The sequence below is a fragment of the Haliotis rubra genome, unplaced genomic scaffold (genome assembly GCF_003918875.1).
Source record: "Haliotis rubra isolate DU_JTF1 unplaced genomic scaffold, ASM391887v1 Scf1140, whole genome shotgun sequence".
NCBI lineage: Eukaryota > Metazoa > Mollusca > Gastropoda > Lepetellida > Haliotidae > Haliotis > Haliotis rubra.
The window spans coordinates 78551-100930 of NW_025765049.1; the positions used below are offsets into that span (position 1 = coordinate 78551).

Consider the following 22380-nt stretch of genomic DNA (forward strand, 5'->3'; position numbering starts at 1 on the left):
GATGCACACCAAGACGCCTCCAACCACTGCTATTGCTACGTAAGTTCCTGAGAAATATAATAAATTAAATCAAAATTACGATCTTATATATACTAACGACAACAATTAAGGGACCATCACTTCATGGCAGTGTTCCTTTATTTATTCTCAGATTTCCTCCCACGGCAATATTGAAAGCTGGTGATGAAAACTTAAAGAAACACTTGAAATTTCCTGTGTTCCTTTATTTTTTTCTCTCAGTATAGTATATATCATGGTTTGACTTTATGTCCTTTAAAGAAATATGAATGTTATGTAGACTATTAATTGAATGGATTTATTGGATTACGAGAGTGTTCTCAATACTGAGTCAATATAGCGATTCGTTTACCATGTTATCACTGTCTTTAGAATTACGTAGCTCTGGTGCACACGACACCGGCGAATTGTTTATTCGCCCTGATGTGCTTTCTTGGTCTCTTAGCAACGTAGCGTCAAACCAACGGTTTTAGAGTGAGTGAGTTTAGTTTTACGCCGCCTTTAGTAATATTCCAGCACCATCACGGCGGGGGACACCGAAAATGGGCCTCACACATTGTGCCCATGTGGGGAGTCGAACCCGGTCTTCGGCGTGTCGAGCGAACGCCTTCACCACTAGGTTACCCCACCGCTGACACACAGAAGCTGACACATGGTGGTATAACGTACATTCAGTTTAAAGCACAGACGTACACATTACACTTACATATTAAACTCGTAATTGTGGGCGTGATACGGTTAACACCAAAGGGATGATACTGAAGTGTTAAAGTATTCTTGGCGTATAAACAAATATGAACCTATTCATTTTGTTAGTCGGAAAATTTAACATGTGTGTTATTGGAAAGATTACATGAATAATGTAAAATTGTGTTCAAACGTACATACTTTATCTCTTGGTGTTGCTTGTAGACCATTGTATTTTACCTGACGGCGTTGATGGGGAAGTTGCATGTACCGTTGTTGCTTCCACCTCTGTCCCACCTGCCTGCGTGGAGCCAGTGCTTCGAGTTATCATTAATGGCTGACTGCAGTTTACGTCTATGTCTGGATAGTATAATATAACTGTAGCCAACACGCATTACCTTTGTCTTGCACGTCGGGTAGGTTGCAACTGACTCAAATTATATCGTGTTATCAACATCGGTTTACTGACATGAATGGAAAGATTCCCAACCATTTTAGCAGAATACTATTTGTGATCATGTGTTTATGTACAGTATAAAAGAGACCAATTCTAAGGATATGTCGTTATGATTATAAACTTTCAAAGTAAACATTATCACAGTTTTGAGAAACAGCATCAAAATTACATTAGCGTTTGATCTGTTGAACATGTCAGTGACATACATTTACTATACATTCATATTGTAATGGGATCGTGAGCCACTAATATGAAGATCGTGCATGATAACATCAATTGTAATCACACTAAATACACTACCATGTTGTGGTTCCAATATCAGCTGGCCCTCGAGCGGCTGGTTCTGTGCATATCCATCCTCCATTGAAACACAAATATCTGTTTTTAGCTGATCGACTGGCTGAGAAATGGAAATATTATCACGACAGTCTTTACCAAGGAATGATACATTATGGACAAGCGTTATTCCACAATCCAGACTCATCTTTCTCCACAATACCTGAGGTGCTTTAAAATCTAGATGACAACAACACTTGTAGGTCGATGAAGTCAAAGATATTGTCAGACTGATGTTTCGTGAGCTAGCATCTCCCCCATTGCACATCTCTACATCTGTAAACAAATTCACGGCATGTATTTCTCACATAAAAACCGTCAAGGCGACTGAAAAAGTAAAAATTAAAAACTTCCAGCAAATCGTTAGAACGTATATTTCAAACGGGAATCAATCTTACCCAACACTGCTTCACATGAAATTGATTTCTCACATCTATGTTTCACTTTTGTTGCCAGAGACCCTCATGTTGCTGGTAAAGGGACTGGACATACATATACAACGAAAATCAGATATTTTGAATAATAGTTAATACATCGAAAATCCCCACAAACATCATAACAAGCAAAAACAAAAGAAACATTGCATGGGTTCATCTCGGAATGCTACAGAAACAGGGATCGCCTCAAACATGAAATAGCTACTCTCGTATGTCCACTGTGTTAAAGATATATGCTCTCAATGGCTCCCATGGACAATATCTGTAGGTTCTTGAGCTCTGTACACATGGTAATGTCATTTTGAACCTTTCACGGGACACATAATTCACAAAAAGTAGAACGCCTTTCAGCTCGTTTGCAAATCGGTATTCCAGTTGTCGTTAACCATAAATGGATATTGGCTCCTTGTCTTAGATCTCTGTATGGTATTGCCATAGTTTGTACTCACCGACTGCACAACTGAATTTGACAGAGGTGCAAATTCCAACCACTGCAACAACATATGTTAACTGCATCCCAAAGTATATCGAGTTCCCAATACTCCTCACGAAGATCCTGTCTGTACTATTCAGCTATGTGTGACATTACTATATTTAACCACGACGAGGAAGAGTTCCTTTAACATTATGCTGTTATCTTGCCACCCTCAGTTTGCTCAGTAAATGTTGACAACGATAACGACACGAGCTTTCAATTAGAAACAAATTTCATTTCAAGACTTCCTTGACCTACCGGATTAGGACTTATCTAAACACAACAACTACTAGGCATTGTAGTAACTGAAATATCAGTAAAATGGCACGAGATTGCATGACATTTTTCTTTGCTAATTGACGATCTTAACCATTGACGGAATAAATGTACATGAAACTGAGCCATGGACATTGAACAGAGGTACAACTACGAAACTGACCTTGACCTTGACATTGCCCTCGGACTAATCTACATAAAACCATTTCAAAACAGTCGATTCCTACTGAAACTATGTGTTCTTCCTCTTTTCCGATCCAATACAAACAGGAAAATGATTTCGTGAATCCATAGCAGAGTCAATTGTACAACAATCAAACTGTGTGTGCATCAGTGTGAAAGAGCTATTGATACCAAATGAACCTTTTCTGAGACCTGTAAATTCATGACATGTAACACGAATCTACGCAGGAATCTGCCTTCAACAGACTGAACCATCCAGTATATTTCACAGAACGTAGTCTTGTCTTACAGATAGCATATTTAAACTCGTTCCTCGATGAAACTGGACGTTGCATGATTATACATTCTAGATCAAACGACCTGAATACATTGTAAAGTCTCCCATAGACCCAATGTGCATGTCAAATGTCAGATTCGTAAATCCTATCAAAATATGTAAATGGTTCAATTTGTTGTACTTGTCGCATGTCTATTTACGTCATATGAAAACACTTTCCTTGTTTTCGGTTCTATCATCGATAACGCTATCTGATTGCCTGTCAGGAAAGTGAGTGGTTGAATTAACCAAAATCAAATGATTTATAAGTAGCCCAACTGCATGTTTCACTGCTCGTACTTTGTTAAGATGTCATGCGAGAGTACGTACGTCCCGAAGCATTCAAAGTAAATTTAAAATTGCCAGATTGTTTTAAACGTAGTATTTTTGTGATTTTAAATTAAGGCTAAGTTCGACCACAATCGCCAGCGGTTGAAGGGATGATATAAATCCAGCTGGTGTACATGCAAGTAGATAAAGTACTGTAAGTCCCCATGGTACCTAGTATGGTGATCTACCTTCAGTTGCTGGTGATCTATAGCCTGTTTTAGTATTGTGTTGTCAATAATAGAGTTTAAATTTATAGTTCCATGCTAGTTTTATTTCTCTATCTGAGATTATCTAGTCTTTTTACTGTCCTTTGTCGACAGATTATATAATATAACTTTATCTATTATAAATAAATGAATTGTTATAACTCCCTTCCAAGGTATAGCAGTAGCAATCTCAGCTGCCAATTCAAACTACCAATTATAAAAATAAATCTACAAGACAGTTCAATCAGAATTTATCAATCAAGTCTATTTCCTTTACAAAATCAAAAATTAAATGACAGTTAACATTGTTAAAAATATCTTTAACCGTTTTTACACTGAAATGTTTATCCCTTGTGAAGGAAAAATAAACACAGTCAAGCAGGTTATGCTGATCTAATCAGGTGTTGTCACAAATGTAGATATAATTATGAAGATATAAATAAATGTGTGTGTATCGCCCCTCTCTCTCTCTCTCTCTCTCTCTCTCTCTCTTGCTCTCTCTCTCTCTCTCTCTCTCTCTCTCTCTCTCTCTCCCCCTCTCTCTCGCCCTCCCTCTGTGTGCGCGCGCGCGTGTGTGTGTGCAATTGACAGGGTGCAATATGAAACATATTTGACACATGTCATCGTATCCCAGTTGCGTAGATCGATGCTCATGCTGTTAATCCCTGGGTTGTCTGTGATTCAGGCCGCCATATAGCTGGAACATCGCTGACAATACAATCAAACGCATCATGTGTTATACAATGAATCAGTCACGGATAACTATTATTATCATTAATGTTGTCTTGCGTAAAAATATTGCTCCACTTCAATAGATGCTCCTGTATCTAATTAATGTGTTGCATCTTTTATCAAACCAAATGCATTTCGTATTCTGAGAATTATTTAATTGTACCAGATGTTTGTCATGGACAGTTAGGAACCAGTCATCTCATCTATAGATGCTAAACACATTTACACAAAGCCACGTAGATCGGAGATAATTTATAGTTTGTATGCATTGTTATACTGGTTTTGATTTACATAGATAGAGCATATTACTGGTTACATCTCCGTACTGTTCGGAATTTTTATTTGTGTCAACCAGATCAACCTGCTGTGAATAATTTTGCCCACATTGTAAACGTCATTACTCCATGGCAGGAGAGGGTCGTACACAGTAGTCTCTATCTCTGGTCTCACAGATACTAATGTATTGTGCGGAGGAGATTTTTCTACCAAACTGAATTGGGCAGTAGGATTACATGTATGAAGTATACTGAAAATCAAGATCAGTTGGTGTGCCCGTGCCGTGCGATCAGATTCTGGTAGGTAGACATCTTAAATGGAAATCATCTGGAAAGAACAATATTATTGTTTGTTTTTTACAAATGCCAGGGTGTGTATTTTACAAGACATCTTTCATGGAAACATCATGCAAAACAAACATAATTGGAAACATGCTTATTTATATGTGTACTTAATCATTATCCATGTTATTGGACACATTACTGCATCTCCTTTTTAATATGTCATTCTGAAACATGTCTCATAGGCCATTTAGGCTTGACATTGTAAATGTGTGACACATTAATAAAAGACTTTTCTTCTTCTTTTTTTCTAATCCTAATTTGAGACCCGTGAAGATCCGGGGTAGAATAGGTCTTCAGCAACCCATGCTTGCCACAAAAGGCGACTGAGCTTGTCGTAAGAGGCGACTAACGGGTTAGGGTGGTCAGCCTCGCTGACTTGGTTGACACATGTCATCGGTTCCCAATTAGGTAGATCGATGCTCATGCTGTTGATCACTGGATTGCCTGGTCCAGACGAATCATTTACAGACTGCCACCATATAGCTGGAATATTGCTGGATGAGGCGTAAAACTAGACTCACTCACTCACTCACTCACTAATCCTAATTTGAAACCGATTCCTCAGCTTTACAATATGCATCAGGAAATGTGCGTTTGTATTCGTCCAAGTTAACACAACTTAAACGTCGAGTGTTGTGGTATATGATGAATGCGATGAAATCGCATTGCATAGATGCCCTTAAGTAAATCGTATTGGCTCAGAATATTGAACTTAATTCAAACACGCATTCTCTAAGAATGGGGTTAATATGATGAGAATTTATCGTTTAACGACTATAGGACAGTTGACTGTCAATATTCCTGCCTGGACCAGATAATCTGGTGATTGATATCGCGATCATCGGACAACGTAATTGAGATATGATGGCTACGTCGCCGTGGTCTATTTGTAATAGTTTTGTTGAAAGGCTATGAGAACCAGTTTTTGTGATTAGTTTCCGTCGTATTGTTAGATGTTCAGTGTATTTACAATAGACCAAAATTAATCAAAAGTGATAAAATTTTATCGATCATCGTGCTAATTTGTGACTAACCCTCTCAAATTGAACCCAGAGGGTAGAGTTTCTAGGTCTTATAGTAAGACGAGATGTGCTTGAGTCATGGTATGATTTTTGTATAAAGACAAGATACAACTGGAATACCGGATAATTCTACATTTAAACTGAACAGGAAGCTGTTTTGGGCAGTTTTGTAATTTTTCATCAGTCTGGAACACATTATTTTTTGTAAGCTGTGTAGGGCTTTATTCTTTTCGGGAACACTCCTACGCCTGAAATTGAGGATGTGACGTTTGACTCTCTTGTTATTCTCGTGCGTCACGTCAGGTTTGTGGTAGCTTGTTTCCGCGCTGCAGATGTAACAGTTTTAAAGGGACTATCTTGAGTTATCTTAAGCTTAGATCACTGGCTGGTGTTAATCTCAAAGCCTCAATATCGTTGGGTGAGGAAAAATCAGGACAAGATGTAGAAATATCCTGGTTTGCTTCGGCAGCCATTTCTTTTATGCAGAGTGGTCATTACGTTCAGTTGTACGACATATTTTGTTATTACAATGAACGCTGTTTTAATCTTCGGTTTTCTTCAAAACCAAATATCAACGCTTTGTTACCCTCGAACATGCGCATGTTTTTTTTTCTGTTTCTGAGGTAAATAATCTTGCGTCCAGCATACACTGCATGGGATGTGTGCTGTGTGTGCAAAACATGTGTGCATTTGCATAACGTTTGCTATATCTAATTTAATATTCACACATGCATGCCATGTTTGGAGTGACATTACCGTCAAAGTCAAATGAAAATGAAAAGAGAGAATTGTGTGTGTTCTGAATAACGCTTGCCGTGATATTGCTGGAATATTGCTAAAAGCGGCGTAAAACCATACTCACTCAATCACTCATAAGATAAACAATGAATCGAAAGAAACGTAGTTCTATTTGAAAACCTCATAGTCTTAACATACGACTGCAGATACCAGTTTCCTCAAACCTATAGACGAAGTGTTGAGTATATGCAGGTGGGATTACTTGGTATCATGTCAATGCTTGGCAGGGAATGGATGGATGACGGTTTCCATGTGTCCTTTGCTAAGGGAGGAAATGACTCCTAACAGACACCATGTTCACCAGTGTTTTTTAAGGAAACGAATATGGACATTGCCAAGCGCCCTGAGATAATTGTCCCCGGTCTTAGCTTCCTGATGTGATTCCTCCGATGATATCATCCAGCGTTCTGATGTTAGAGTGAACATTATCTGCCATACACCCCCTCTCATGATCCCCCGCAACGCGTTTTGTAGGTATTATGTTTTATTCCGTCCGCCCGTGCGTCCGTCCGTGCAACTTCGTCTTCTCCGAAGCAGACAAAAACCCTTGATATTTCTTTACCAAACTTGACACAAAGATAGGTCTGGTAATGAACTGGTGCCTTTTGGTAGTTTTCGATTTCTGAATAAAAGTTTTTTGCGTTTCCATGACAAGAAGTTTGTCTTCAACTGAAATTGCTATTGGTGTTGGTGCTCTTTTCCGGAGCAGAACTTTAAAACTGTATACTACATATTCACAAAACTTCACACATAGATAGGTCTGGTGGTGAACGGGTGCCTATTGGTAGTTTTGAATTTTTGAATAAATGTTTGTTGACTTTCCATGGCAACAAGTTTGACTTTAACTGAAAATGGTGTTGGTGCTCCTTTCCGGAGCAGAACATTAAAACCTTTCAATACTCTCCTTCCACTTTGTGGGTATTGAAGAACCAAATGACATAAACCAACAGTACCACTCTATTTCCATGATCACCATTATTGACGTACATCAAACCATAGCAGTACTCATACAAGCATCCTAGCATAGGAATAGTTTACATCTGTATGTTTTCGTTAGATCAATGTGAAGAACAATGTTTATATTGTCTTACAGATCTGGATTTATGTGTATATGATATTTCCAAACCTAGTTGACATATTCATGAAGAGTAGTTTACGAGTATTGCCTGGGATATTGATAACCTTGCCTTCTTGTTGTGTCTTCGTATTGTCAAGGCAGCTCCAGTCCTGCAATGAAACATAGAATCGCTTCCAGATATCGACTGTTACTCGACTGAGCGATTCATGTACAACGTCTCGTATTCTGAACGTTGTGTTTTGGCGTGCAACGTTACCTTTGACAATGGCCCATATCAACTCGATAGGATTAATATGACATTGATGAGGTGGGAGTCGTATACGTCGAGATTCTTACTTCTAATGTAATTGTCCTCCTTTCACACTGGATCAGATTTTGATCTATGATTATTTCATACAGCTGGGGCTTTGTTGCCTTTGGTGGAAATGGCACATTATTGCGTTCTAGCCATGCGAACATGTCGCCTTTCCAGCTTTTGGAAGGTGGTGCTTTGCTGTCTGGATCTTGCACGATGTGATAAGGGTAATTATCCATGACAATAAGTGCTTTTCAGGCAAAGCTGGGACTAACGTATCTTTCACCCACTCCAGAAAGACATTACCATTCATTTCCGTGTGGTAGTCCCTGTTGTCCTTAGCCTTAGCTCTGAAAACCACTTCGCAGCCAGGGAGTGACCACTGACTGGCCTATCCAGCGTGGAGAACAATATATCTCTCGCCCTTTCCAATAGGTACCTTTCTCCCTCCTTACTGGCTGCCCGTTGACGGCTGGCTGTGTGGGAAGCGTTCACCAATTTCGTCCAGAAAGACAGGCTCATATTCCTCCTCACGTTTCTGGTTGGTAGTACGCACATAATGATTTCGCAGACGAACTATGTTTGGTCGTTCACATAATACAGCTATATTCTCGCCAATTATCTTGTTGTACCTATAGCCAAATGTGCATAAACTTTGCCAAAGCGTTTAGTGACTTTTATATCATGTGCTGTTTCGAAATGTTACTGCAATGTTCTAAGGGAAACAACCATGTTCAGAGTGTAGTTTCTCAATTGTTAGTCTGATCTGATTTTTTCAAAGCTGTCGAATTTATGTATGTTACAACCCTTTAATATGTTCCTCGCCTGAGTAATCGCACATGTCGAGTCACGGCGAATTACAATAATTTCAGCATCCGTGAGAGTATACCAAAAGCTTTAGAGACTTTCTTTAGATATCTATTAATGGCACAGAATTATTTTCCCCTCCCTGCTTCATACACCTTCACAATCAACCGTTTAACATCGGCTGAGTATCGCATGTTGGTAGTCAAACCTGGCTGTGATGAGTTGCACACGAGGGTATTTAATCATTCATCGTTCTCAATAAACCCACATGGACTGTAACATATGGCAGAGGAATATTTGCCTCGGGCCTTCATGCGCTCTAGTTATCTCCCATTCTGAATCGCATCAAACCTATGTCCCGCCCTGTCTGCGCCGTTATTCATGTCCAGTGCACAACACGTACGTTTGTAGTCTACTGCCTTCGCCCTGTTTACGTGGTTATTCATGTCTAGTGCAAAGCCGTACGCTTCTAGTCTACTGCCTTTGTTGTAATTGTCTTCTCATCACACACTCATTTTGGTTTTAAGCGATGTGTTTTTCCCAAAGCGACATAGTTCAGCGAGATGAAGCTTGTTATCTGATGTTGCTCTTGACAGATTATGTATAAACAGTAATTATACAGTGAAGACAAATTCTTCTATATTCAATGAACAGATACGACAAATGATGGAGCACTACAGCATCAACAGCGGACGAACGAACAGTCTTCACTGGGAGGACTATGTTGTGTTTGGATGTACACTTGCTATCCCAGCCGTTATCGGACTCTACCATGCGATCAAGGACTGGAAGAAAAACAGCCCAACAGAGTTTCTGGTTGGGAACCGTCAAATGGGAACTATTCCTGTAGCTTTGTCAGTGACGGTGTCCTTCTTGTCAGCGTTGACGTTGCTTGGGATGCCCGCCGAAGTCTACAATTACAACACGATGTTCTGGTGGCTTGCTCTCGGTATGATTGTAGCTGTAGGTGGAGCGGCACATCTATTTCTGCCCTGCCTGTACAAACTTGGGGTAACCAGTGTCTATGAGGTAAGATACCCCTCACAATAACCATGTTGTGACATCACCCTGTCATTGTCCCAATAACCGGTTTGGGGGAAATCTTTAGACTGTCCCAGGGAAAATCTACTGCCATCTTGTAAATACTTTCAATTATTCCTTGGTCGTTACGAATTGTAATGATTTTACATTTCATGTTTTGATATCGTTAAAATTACATTAGAACATATAACAAAATGGTTGGCCTTTCTCTTTGGGATTTTTGTTTCTAAAATTATCAAAATCTGAAATATATTTGCGAGCAGCGACGGTTGCTCCATTGTCTTTATGTGAATTAGTCCATCAGTACCCGGTTATCCTTTAAGAATTTCCTCGGGTGATATTTAAGTAAATGATGCAACAGGGGGCCAGTGTAGAGATTTGTGAATAGTCGTTGTTCGGGAGAGTTCACTCCAGCGCACCTCGTTCAGTTAGTTGTTTATGGAATTTATAAACATTCATGGAAAGGCAAACACACTGACTGCACGAGATTTCCCTGCGAGTGAACTACACACGCTCCCAGATTTCATATGTTAGAATTTTTATTCTATTCGGTTTTCAATTTCGCAAATACCAGACGTAAATTTAGAGTTAGGTTAGAAAGTCAATCAGTTGTTAGATATTCATAAATTAGCTTAGACAATCAGTCTATTTATTGTCATGTGAGTGCAATATAATGGTTGGCGGAAGGCAATGCTAAATTATAAGAATAGTTAAGACAACAATCTCCCTCAAAACTAAAGCAGCTGATTGATATACCCGGATTATCACAATGGACAGCAGGCAAAGCACGGAGCATGTGCTTCGCTCTACATACTGAACATTTCATATTAAAAACCGAGCATGTGTACTTTCGCTAACATGGCTGACACATGTCATCGTATCCCAGTTGCGTAGATCGATGGTCATGCTGTTCATCACTATATTGTCTGGTCCAGACTCGATTATTTACAGACGGCCGCTACATAGCTGCGATATTGCTTAGTACGGCGTAAGATTGAAATCACTCTCACTCACCCACTCACACAACACAAACCTCTCTCTCTCACACACACACACAAACACACCCCACACACCAACTATAAAATAACCAGCCATGAATATGTCAATGGTTATAAAGAAGACACTGCTTCAGTATGTTTAGTTAAAGGTCACATGCAACGTAAAACACAACTTTGCAGATTCTGATACCTTTCGGTATGGACATACCGAAACAAATCGTCAAAAATGCAAATTCAACTTATAAAGTTGAAAAATAACGCGATGAAAAAAAACGTGCGAAATCGGAGTTCAAACGTTTCACTAATTTTCCCCAGACTTTTCTGGGGAAAACGGGTTTCAACAGCTGGGCTGCGCTCATAGCACGTGCGCAAGTAAATAGGTTCGCGCAACTTGGAAGTGGGTTGTCGGGTGAATACTCGGTGAAGGCTTTGGTGTGAGCTATTTTTCTAATGTTTTGTTGATATCTCACAGGCGCGAGCTTTTTATATGTTATGACAGTAAATTAACTGTTTATATAATTTCATTTGTCTATTTCACCATACGTTCTTCTTACCGAGACACTTTCTTAATTTTGTTTATATATTTTTTCATAATCAGCAATGCATATTATATGTCATGTAGAAGTGATAATTGTGTTTTAATTATGTTTAATTTTTTGGTTGCATGTGACCTTTAACATATAGACGCAGTGTATTCTTTATTGTTATATTATTCTCTATTTCAATTCCAGTACCTCGAACTGAGATTTGGGAAGCGAGTGAGAATGATGGCTTCTTTTGTCTGGACTTTACAAGTGGTAAAAACCAATGCTGGAGTTTTGCTTGTGTGCATGTACCAAGTGGATATTTGTTAATTAAAGACAACTTTACGATGAATTATTGCTTTGCGTAGGTTCGGTCTTTGTAGTAATGTTCGGGGGCGTTGATTGGTATATTCAGTTGTGATAGTGAGTGAGTGAGTTTAGTTTTACGCCGCACTCAGCAATATTCCAGCTATATGGCGGCGGTCTGTAAATAATCGAGTCTGGACCAGACAATCCAGTGATCAACAGCATGAGCATCGATCTGCGCAATTTGGAACCGATGACATGTGTCAACCAAGTCAGCGAAACTGACCACCCGATCCCGTTAGTCGCCTCTTACGACAAGATAGTCGCCTTTTTATGGCACGCACATGGGTTGCTGAAGACCTATTCTACCCCGGATCTTCACGGGTCTCAGTTGTGATAGAATAGCTCATACTCAAGTCGTAAACATTTATTCTTTGAAACCTTGTACATGCACACTTTAAGAAAACCCAGATTCATTATCACATATGTCATTAGCTAAACGCAATTTAAAGAGATTACATCCTCAGTGATGAAAACTGACATGTAACAGGAACATATACATATATGTATTCCTCAGTCCTGGTTGTGATTTTGACTGCCTTTTGATCTTTGGACATCTTAATTACGACAATTGTGTATAATATTACCACGCATCAGATGATAGAACTTGAGACGGTTTGAAGGTTCAACAAATGTGTTTAACCTTACAGTGAAACTTTTAATTAAACAATCTCATTAAACTCTGATTGTTCACAGATGACCCCAGGTGAGGTTAACCATGATTAAACCTTGACAACACAATCAAAATGAAGTAGGCTTGCTGTACTGGCCAATGAGATGTAGATTTCTAAGTCGCTTCATCAACCTCGTTTCGGAAACGGGGATATTACCAGAAAAGGAACCGTTATACAACTCAGACACATGTAATGAGCTGCATGTTGATTTACGCCGCACTCAATAAAATTGCTCGTATGTATGTTTATACAAGACGATCTATTTTCAGCTGGCTTACATGGCCTTTGTTCTTTTCGCTCCCTCGCTGGTGCTATATTCAGGTAATGACGTATTGTCTTTATCGACTATTACAAATTGTTATTGCAGTGATTTTATTAGTCTATTTATGTATCTCAAAATTGTCATAATGTACGAATGGAAAAGAGTATCGCAATACCTCATATTTTCATACATGTGGTATCAATAATTATGCTACCATTAACAAAAAACCCGAACTTATACAGACCTCAACTTAATTTACTACCTAAATAAACTAACCACCAAGGAATGACAAATATCAAATCTAAACGCAACAAAATCGAAAAACAAGTTTGTCAGAGAAACTTGTAAATCATAGCTGTTGCGATATTTTTTCTATGTTAAGAAGCGTTCAATAGTCATATTTATATCTTAAACATTAAGCACTTAAAGGATTTCAAAATTTACATATAACATTTAAGCATGTTGTTCTATGTTAGAAGGTCTTGTCCTTGCTTCATTAATATTTTTTTAAGCACAACCTTGTCTAACTATAAGTCGAAACATGAGATTGTTATTACATCCTCGTATACCTATGTGATCTGATGTCTGATGAGGCTTGTGGCCACAGGGTAATGTGCTACTGTATGAGACGCCACTATCAGGCATGTAACATATGTTTTTTACACAGTATTCAGTCAGTAAATATTGGTCGCCTGGAGTGCCGTAAGGGGGCGGTGGGGTAGCCTAGTGGTTAAAACGTTCGCTCGTCACGCCGAAGACCCGGGTTCGATTCCCCACATGGGTACAATGTGTTAAGCCCATTTCTGGTGTCCCCCCGCCGTGATATTGCTGGAATATTGCTAAAAGCGGCGTAAAACCAACCTCACTCACTCACTCACTGGAGTGCCGTAAAGCTTTTGTAATTGTTTGGCTTTCCTGTATTGTTTACGGCTTTACTTCATGTAAATTAAATGAAACATTCCATGCCTGTATCAGTGATTGCGTTGCACCTATTGTTGAATGCCTCCACTGTTTGGGATCACAACCTATTCGTGATGAAAATACGTACATGAGATACATTAGTTTTGTTTCAGTTACTGGTCTGGACTTGTGGTTGTCTATTTCCACTGTGGGGATCGTCGTGACCTTCTACACAGCGCTAGTAGGGTTTATTAATAAGCGAATCAATGGAACATAGGTGGATGGATAGATACCTGAAAACCAATTCGCAGTTTGTTGTAGCTTGATAAAATAGTAAAATTTATCATGTGACCAATGAAACAACTACCGGTTTCTGTATGTGTCCAAACCTGTATCGTGCCAACAATGAGCTATGCAGACATACGAAGTCAAATTCACTCATCAACATATTGTTAGTCAAACGTGATTCCTAGTATCACTCACCAAGGGAGCAAGGTATCAGCATTGTTGTCCTCCAAGACTGATTTTCCCTTTTCGGAAACATAATCCTTGTCTGTAGAGATCTGAATCTTGTTTGCGGGTCTAGATAATGTACCTTCTAATGTGTACAATTCACGTGAGTTTGCTATCACACTGGAACCCACAAGATTGATATACGGTGCTTAGCAATAATTCAGTCTGGTTTCTTTTCAAGAAAATATTTGTGCATTCATTTTAGGGTGGTATGAAGACAGTTTTATGGACGGACAGTCTGCAGACAGTCATCATTATTACTGGACTCATTTCTCTGCTGGTTCAGGGATCCCTGGCTGTAGGGGGATTCACAAAGGCCTGGGAAATCGCGAAAGAGAGGGGGCGCCTACTGTTCTTTGAGTGAGGAAAAGGACTATAAATCAGTAAACTTGTCCAAACCTTTGTCCAACAGGATAATGCTCACCAACATAAAGCTCGCATGTCAATGAATTTTCAGAGGTCTGGATACACTAAGGAACAGATCTAGATAACATGACTTACCCAATGCCTATATGTTTGAAACAATATTAGCCCTAAAAGTAACCTAAGGGTATCGTGACGAAATGGAACCCCTTCGCGGCATATTTTCAGAATTATCGTATCCCTAAGATTATATTATATTCATAAGAAATGGAGGCATTCTTTGAATACCTATTAAATAATGTGCTGTACATTGAAAACCTGACATTTTTGTGTTAAAGTTTGTGTTTCATATCCAACCTTCGAGCACACGAAGAAGACATTAAATATTTCACACCAGAAATATTGATATTTGCGATACCTATCCTAATAATGTAACTATGGAGTTGGTAACCTAAACTGTAATTTCTTATTCTAAAAAAGCCTCAAAGCATTGTGACGTCATCAGCTTTAAGACATCATAGCTTTGTGATGTCATCAACGCTGTGACGCCATTGCATTGTCAGCTTTGATGTCAAAGCATTGTGAGGGCATTATGACGATGTGATAGCATTATGACAGTTCAATTGCTGCGATATCTACAATGTAGATATCGCTTGTAGATATCCCTTGATCTCATACAAGCGATATCTACTATTTGAGCCAGTTTTGGATGATAGATAGTTTTCCCATCAGCATACTGACATAGTTTGCGTCCACTCATCTACACACTTCACCTTTATAAGCAATTTTACGAGTAAACAATGTTTGGGATAAATCCAGTTCGTATAGATCGTTCCGGAAATCCAGTGTAGGTCAAACTATTCAGATACAATCTGATGTTAAACTGAGCTGTTGATACTGTGATATGTAGATTGACTCTGAGACTGTAAGGCTTTCCATTTATGTGTCTGCATTATTTTTCATAAGAAGAATTATTTCAAAGATTGTCTTAAATGAACAGTTGTATTCATCGAACTTCAGTTTCAACCCCAGTCCGGGTGTGCGCCATTCGGTGTGGTCTGTGGCTGTGGGTGGAGGAATCACATGGATGGCAAAATTTGGGATCAATCAAATAGAAATACAGAGACTCATGTCCTGCCCTACCCTCAGGCAGGCGAAAACGTGGGTATAACTGGGAATGTGAACATGGTGATAAAACACTCAGAATGAGTGTACATTCTATTGTCAACTACTACCATGAGAAAGGAATGTTTAGTTGTGATTACCTTGAAATAAGGGAAACTTTACAAATGTGAAAAGTTTCGGTGACACCTAATTAAGAAATGCTCACTAACGATACAACTCTACAGAACGGCATTCCATTCTCAGTTTAGCACAAAGAGGGCACCTACTCAGGCGTTAAATGCATTTGTACTTCAAATTAATGGGGGCAGGGCTTTCATTATTACATATGAATATGCGAGTGTTTGGAAAAGTTAACTTCCGATAAACGTCCATGCTGTCCTCAGGATGGGTTGTAGTGACTTGAACGCTCATTGTTTTGCTAGAAATATTTAAAAATCATAATAATAATAAGATCTGTAAGTCCCCATGGTCCTTAACTTGGTGATCTTCCTTCAGTTGTTGGCGATCTATAGCCAGTTTTTATATTGTATTGTCCAAATAGTGCTATTAGTTTTAACTTTCCACACTAGTTTCAGTTGTAATTGTGATATTCTGGTTGTTTTACTGTCCTTCGTAGACAGGCTTTTATCATATACATATATTCCATTTCCATGTCAAATATGTTCTCGTCACAAAATGGCTGAGATATTGCCGATGTGACGTTACATATTAACTCACTCACTCACTCACTCACTTAATAAGATCAGATAAATATTTCTATACTAATGGTTTTGTCTTGAATTCAGTTCTTCAAGGTAATGAAACTTCTAGCAACAGAATTAATCAGCTTATTCACTGTTCATAAATACTAATTACTTTCAAATAGATTCAAATCATTTTAAACTCTTATATATGCATTTATTATGAACCATTGAATGTACCTTTATAGATATATTCCTATTATTGTCAATTACTTGCCTTTGTGGAAATAATTGCTTCTGTACGTTGTTTGAAGTTAATTGACTGTATTCTGTTATATTTAATGGAGCGGCACTTGCATAGGCCCTTGGCTTATTGTACCAATCCATATTGATGTTATTATTTCATGAATAATTATGTTTATAAAACAAATAAAAAATATACGTTGTGTAACTTAAAAAAGTATTCTTTGTATTACAGAGCCTTGTGGTTGAGTTCTATTGGCCTTGTTCTCATTGTAACAATGTGCACACTGATTGGGGTGCTCATTCACGCTTTGTACAAGGACTGTGACCCACTGACGTTCGGAGATCTAATATCTCGTTCTGATGAGGTGAGCTGTCATAAAACTCCTTGTCCTATAATCTAGATGACCTACGGAATCTTAATAGATGAGTGTTGCTGTTTTTGGTATACATTTATCTGCCTTGATTCATTAGCTGGTACGTGATTCCTGCATGTGTCTGTCCGTTAATTCCTAATGGATTTCACCTATTTTCTGACCTTAATTGTTTGGACCGAGCGCAACACTACTTAATTGGTCAGGGGAGGTGGTTTGGTTGATTGTATGTCCCGAATATGTTGATCGATGTTCATGGGTTATTTGTTTGTGTGGCATTCTAGAAGTTGGTGGTATAGAGATGACAAAACCTTATGGATGATCAACTTCTTTATTTGCACAATGGCTACGTTTGCGGGTAGATTCTTATACCGTTCTCAAGCATATGCTCATGGGTTGTCAGTGAGATGCATTTCAGTATGTTCCAGCTAAAACAGCTAGAACATCGCTGAATGATGCGTCTAAATTTGCAAGTCAATACAATTACTAAAAAGGTATCACTACCTTTTTGGTGGATGCCTCTTTGGGCAAATGGGTTTAATGACTTCGCGTGCTGGTGATAAGTACTATACTACGTAAAATCTCGTAAAGTTTCGTAGAATCTCAAATATGACATGAAGATTTTGTTACTTGACCAGTCAAAATGGCGTCAAAATGACAATAAAGCAATTAATTTGTGTTAGGTTGTAATTATCTTGTGTGCATGCATATGCGTTTGTCTTTACATTTCAGCTGCTTCCACTGTTTGCGATGGACATTTTCGCAGGCATTCCAGCTCTTCCTGGCGTTGTTTTGGCATGTATCTTCAGTGGGAGCCTAAGGTAATGTCGCTTGGATACATACAGCAATATTTGTAGCTGCGGACTGTGTAATTATTGACCTATTTCAAATTGGCCAAAAAATGGAAGGTTTCATTCAATCCTAACAAAACGAAATCAATACAGTTTAGTAGAAAACTAAACAGAAGCATCAAACCTGATTTTACAAGACGTAGAAAATCACAAGCATCTACACTTGACCCTTCAAAAAATCTGTTTCTGGGATGTTCACATAAACTGTATAATTAAGAAAGCTAGTCCATTGATCAACTGCTTACGAAGTTTGAAATATCAACTATTGCGTAAAAATTTGAAATAATCTGTAAATCATCCATCTTACCGAGTTGTGATCACTGCGGCCACACTTGGGATAACTGTACCCAGAAACAGTCCATTTTACTAGAAAACAATCGAATCCATACGCGTTCCGATCGATAAGTGGTGCAGTTCGAGGAACAAGCCAAAACATGATATATGAAGAAACTAACCAAAAACCGTTGAAATAACGTATAAATATTTCTAAGCTGACAACATTTTATATAATGAAAAAAAAATCTCTCGCCACAATATCTCTGTAACCTCTTACCTACAATACCTAATACTAATGATTGTATCCTCAGGGGAAATTTATCAACGCAAACAGTTAAATGTACAACGATGACATAGACCAGATCATTTTCACTTGATACAATAAAACTATGGAATTCCCGAAATTCCTGAAATTCAAAATATTGATAACTAATCTCATTTCAAAAACCTGAAATGTAGACCTAACGACAAAACTATTATCTTTGATCTAAACTATGGATCAAGAATATGCCAAATTATCCATTCTCCCCTCAGGCCCCGTTGTAGTGATTTGAATGCCGATAAGATTGACAGACATAGCATCGACAGTCCCTCGTGTTCATGTGGTCATCCAGTCGAATATGATTACATTATTTCTTCACATTGCAACAATTCACGGAATTAAGACAAAAATCATCTTTCTATGTAAAGGGATTTAGTATCAACAGAGTGCAATGGGGATGTCTATTCATGAGTACATAAATGAAATCTGATCGATTTGATGTCTCACAAATACTTTGATATTAACTGCCAAACAAACACACATATATTCATGCATTATTCTCATCTTGATTGCTTATGAATAAGAATTGCATCATTGTGTCATCTGTTTCGATATTTAATTGTACATGTATTTGCATATGGGACGGCCTTCAAATAAGCTCCTCGATATATCAGCCCTGAGGGAAGCTACCATATAATTCATGAAAAAAGATTACAAAATTAAATTTTAAAAGTTCGAATGAATTAATGCAACGTTGCATTGAATGTTCTCTCCGGCCCTGTACCGGCTGAACATTATTTGAAGCGCGCCCCGTAGAGGTATGTCCCTTAGAGCGCTCTTTACGACTATCCTTCGCACAACTTATGATTGAAATCAGTTCGGCAAACACCGACAACACCGCGTTTGTTCAACTTGACTGTCAGATATTTAACCAAACAACTAACCAATTGCAACCACTCCTAATTGTAGTTGTTCATCTGTATACCATATCCTTCCTTTGTTATAAACAACTGATCTTTTCATTTGTAGTAAATAAAATTTACAAAATCCTTTCAAACTTCAAGTCATGCGATCACATTCTGGTTTCCACAAGTCTCTTGTCAAATGTCTGCATGTAAAGGAGACAAGCTGTGGAAGTCATCTTAACTCAGTTTCTCATATTTCTCAGCACGCTGTCGTCGGGTCTTAACGCCCTTGCTGCAGTCATGCTGGAGGATTACATCCGGCCCTATTGCTGCACCACTATCACCGACTTCCGAGCCACCGTCGTCTCCAAATGTCTAGGTAAGAATAACGATCAATACACAGACGTTCCATTCTGAAAAGCAAATGAGGGCCATTTGGACATTGATTTTATTTTTATGTGTATGTTTTCGGGAGTATAACTCTCAGCGTGTGTGCTTTATCTGAGCGCAATGTTCGTTTAGTCATTCCTCACAACCCTTACGCTTCAATAACATATGGCATGGGCTCCTCTCGGATTAACTAACCAAGTGTTCAAAGTAGTGGTAGTCCGATTAATTGAAATAATCGAAGATAGGTCGTAGTGACTAAACGACCAAGCAATCGATCATAATTTCTCATAATCGAACACAAACAATTCTGGAACACTTGTTTTCATTAACAATATTTTTCACATGGTTGGTTTTGTCTGTTACATTTTGCAAGCACTGCAAGCTCGTTTCAAGTCATGATTGAATTTATCTTAAAGATTCCAAGAAATTTATGCTCCCAACATACTAGTCATCCTTTAAAGATGGGAAATTTTGCCAAATAACCCGGAAAAGAACTACATGTTTTTTCCTTATTTTTATGTGCAATAACAAATTTCATAAATGACTCTAACCAGTTATTTTCGATGTTTGATCGGTAGTAATTAACCAATCATCAATTATGAGATTTGAACCAATTTCCAACACTAGTTGAAAGTACTGTTCAACGTTTCTCATTGACTTTTGCTTCAACATCAACTGATGTGATATGATTTGCTTCAGTGGTTCTGTTTGGAGGGTTAACCTTAGCTTTGGCCAACGTGGTTTCATCTCTGGGAAACATTCTTCAGGTAGGAGGCATACATGTAGCTGACTAGAACACCACAAAGACCAAATTTTGTTACAACATCTGAGATCTTTGTAAATATCTCTACTGTTCCAAATGGTGAATCTCAATATCTGAATTTATGCGGACAATCTGCATGTATTCCTGAAACGTTCTTGATAAGAATTGACACATACATTCTCTAGATGTGCTACTCAATCATGAGCATCCTGGATGGTCCAGTGTTTGGCCTCTTTGTCCTTGGGATGTACTGTCCTTGCACAAATTCTCTTGTAAGTATATATCTGTCTTGTAACGCAGAGAGCAATGCTTTATAGATTGACAAATCGATACCAATACGCCAAGACGGCTTGAAATATCCACAGCTGATATTGATGTCATAATACAATATAGATAGTATCTACATATTTGTTTTTATTTATTTACAAATATATTGTTGATCATTTACGTTTCTAATCAAGGTACATCACAGTGAAAATATGGAGTTGTGTTATGTTTTCGTACGATTCACTGATAACAATTGACACATTGTGTTTCCCTATGCACTTTTTTATCAATACCCGTTTATATGTGCATCAGTGAATTAATGTAATTAAAACCACGGCATATTTAGCGAAAGACAATCCGATCAACACATCGTTAATGCATTAACTGGGAAATACTTAATATAATACAAAGTTAACCAGAAGTAGTCCATTCGCAGTCACACAACAAGGACCCGCAAAATATAATCCTGGTATCATAACTAGTTAATCTCGCTTAGGGGACTATATACACATATTATCCTACCTTCATGTAAAATACTTTAATTTCATTGGTCAATGACGCTTTAACAAGTTTCCGAGTCATCCCCGATTAGCTGTTTTTTAATTCACTATCTACACATATATTTTACTGACTTTCACTGCTTTATTTAAACTATTTTAGACATTGAACCGTTTCCACACTCAACGTAAACGTAATTATGCAGTTTAAACATGTATTTAGCAGTTTTAAGCTTGTCAGAATACATTTTACTGATTTTAAAAATCCAGTCGCGAGGCAGACGCCTACCGGCCCGGCGACACTGCTACAAAGAGGCGTACGTCAAACCGTACTGCCCCGAGAGAAGCATACAATGAGTGAGTGAGCTAAGTTTTACGCCGCACTCAGCATATATTCCAGCTATAAGGCGGCGGAGAAACATACAACTCAAACAGTAAATGTCCACATGCGACATCTCACGGATACTCTACGGTTTACAGTTCACAACATATAAAACTGTTACAGAAACATTAGTAACCAATTTTGAAATAATGACGTGCCATGAAAAATACCACATGTCATGCACTATGTAATATTGTCAAATGTTAATCAAGAGATGATTAGCAAAAAAGGTAATTTGCTTGGAAATGTTAATAGAATATTTTCAGATGGTTGGGATCTGCTTAACCCGAGCGACAACAAACATGGTTTCCTGAACGATTTGATTTGCTTTTTGTCCAGGGCGCAACGGTTGGATTTTTTACTTCCTTTACATTTATGCTATGGATTAGTATGGGTGCGTACCTTAACGGAGTATCAACGCCTTTATCTAGTACTTTCGTCAACGGATGCACCTGGAACATAACAGGCTACAATTATACAGGTCTAGAAATTGCCGACAACATCACCAGTGAAGACAGCCTTGATGTTGACGTAGTAGAAGCAAAGTGAGAGGTGTTTGAGCTTGGTAGTGAAATAACCTTCAGTTAAGTATTATGTTTCTTAAAGGATGATAGCGTGTATGTTTAACGACTTGCTTGGCTTCTTTAAATT

General features: G+C 38.3%; 2 protein-coding genes across 2 annotated transcripts; both read left to right on the forward strand.

Annotated features, from left to right (window-relative positions):
• The first annotated feature begins 9739 nt into the window (after nucleotides 1–9739).
• Nucleotides 9740–14715, forward strand: LOC124253347 (sodium-coupled monocarboxylate transporter 2-like). The gene is made up of 2 exons (XM_046687102.1): nucleotides 9740–10102; nucleotides 14557–14715. The coding sequence occupies exons 1-2, from the start codon at nucleotides 9740–9742 to the stop codon at nucleotides 14713–14715; spliced, it is 522 nt and encodes a 173-aa protein (XP_046543058.1).
• Nucleotides 14716–17873: 3158 nt separating this feature from the next.
• LOC124253358 (sodium-dependent multivitamin transporter-like) lies at nucleotides 17874–21704 on the forward strand. Its single transcript, XM_046687111.1, has 5 exons — nucleotides 17874–17957; nucleotides 19694–19809; nucleotides 20520–20587; nucleotides 20769–20855; nucleotides 21618–21704. Exons 1-5 carry the CDS (start codon nucleotides 17887–17889, stop codon nucleotides 21702–21704), a joined length of 429 nt encoding a protein of 142 aa, XP_046543067.1. The 5' UTR covers nucleotides 17874–17886.
• The last annotated feature ends 676 nt before the right edge of the window (nucleotides 21705–22380 follow it).

Coding starts and splice junctions, on each gene's coding strand:
- LOC124253347 (XM_046687102.1), top strand. CDS start 9,740: ATGGAGCACTACAGCATCAACAGCGGACGAACGAACAGTCTTCACTGG. Junction 10,103..14,556: donor GGGTAACCAGTGTCTATGAG/GTAAGATACCCC, acceptor CATTCATTTTAG/GGTGGTATGAAGACAGTTTT.
- LOC124253358 (XM_046687111.1), top strand. CDS start 17,887: ATGGACATTTTCGCAGGCATTCCAGCTCTTCCTGGCGTTGTTTTGGCA. Junction 17,958..19,693: donor ATCTTCAGTGGGAGCCTAAG/GTAATGTCGCTT, acceptor CATATTTCTCAG/CACGCTGTCGTCGGGTCTTA. Junction 20,856..21,617: donor GTCCTTGCACAAATTCTCTT/GTAAGTATATAT, acceptor TTAAAAATCCAG/TCGCGAGGCAGACGCCTACC.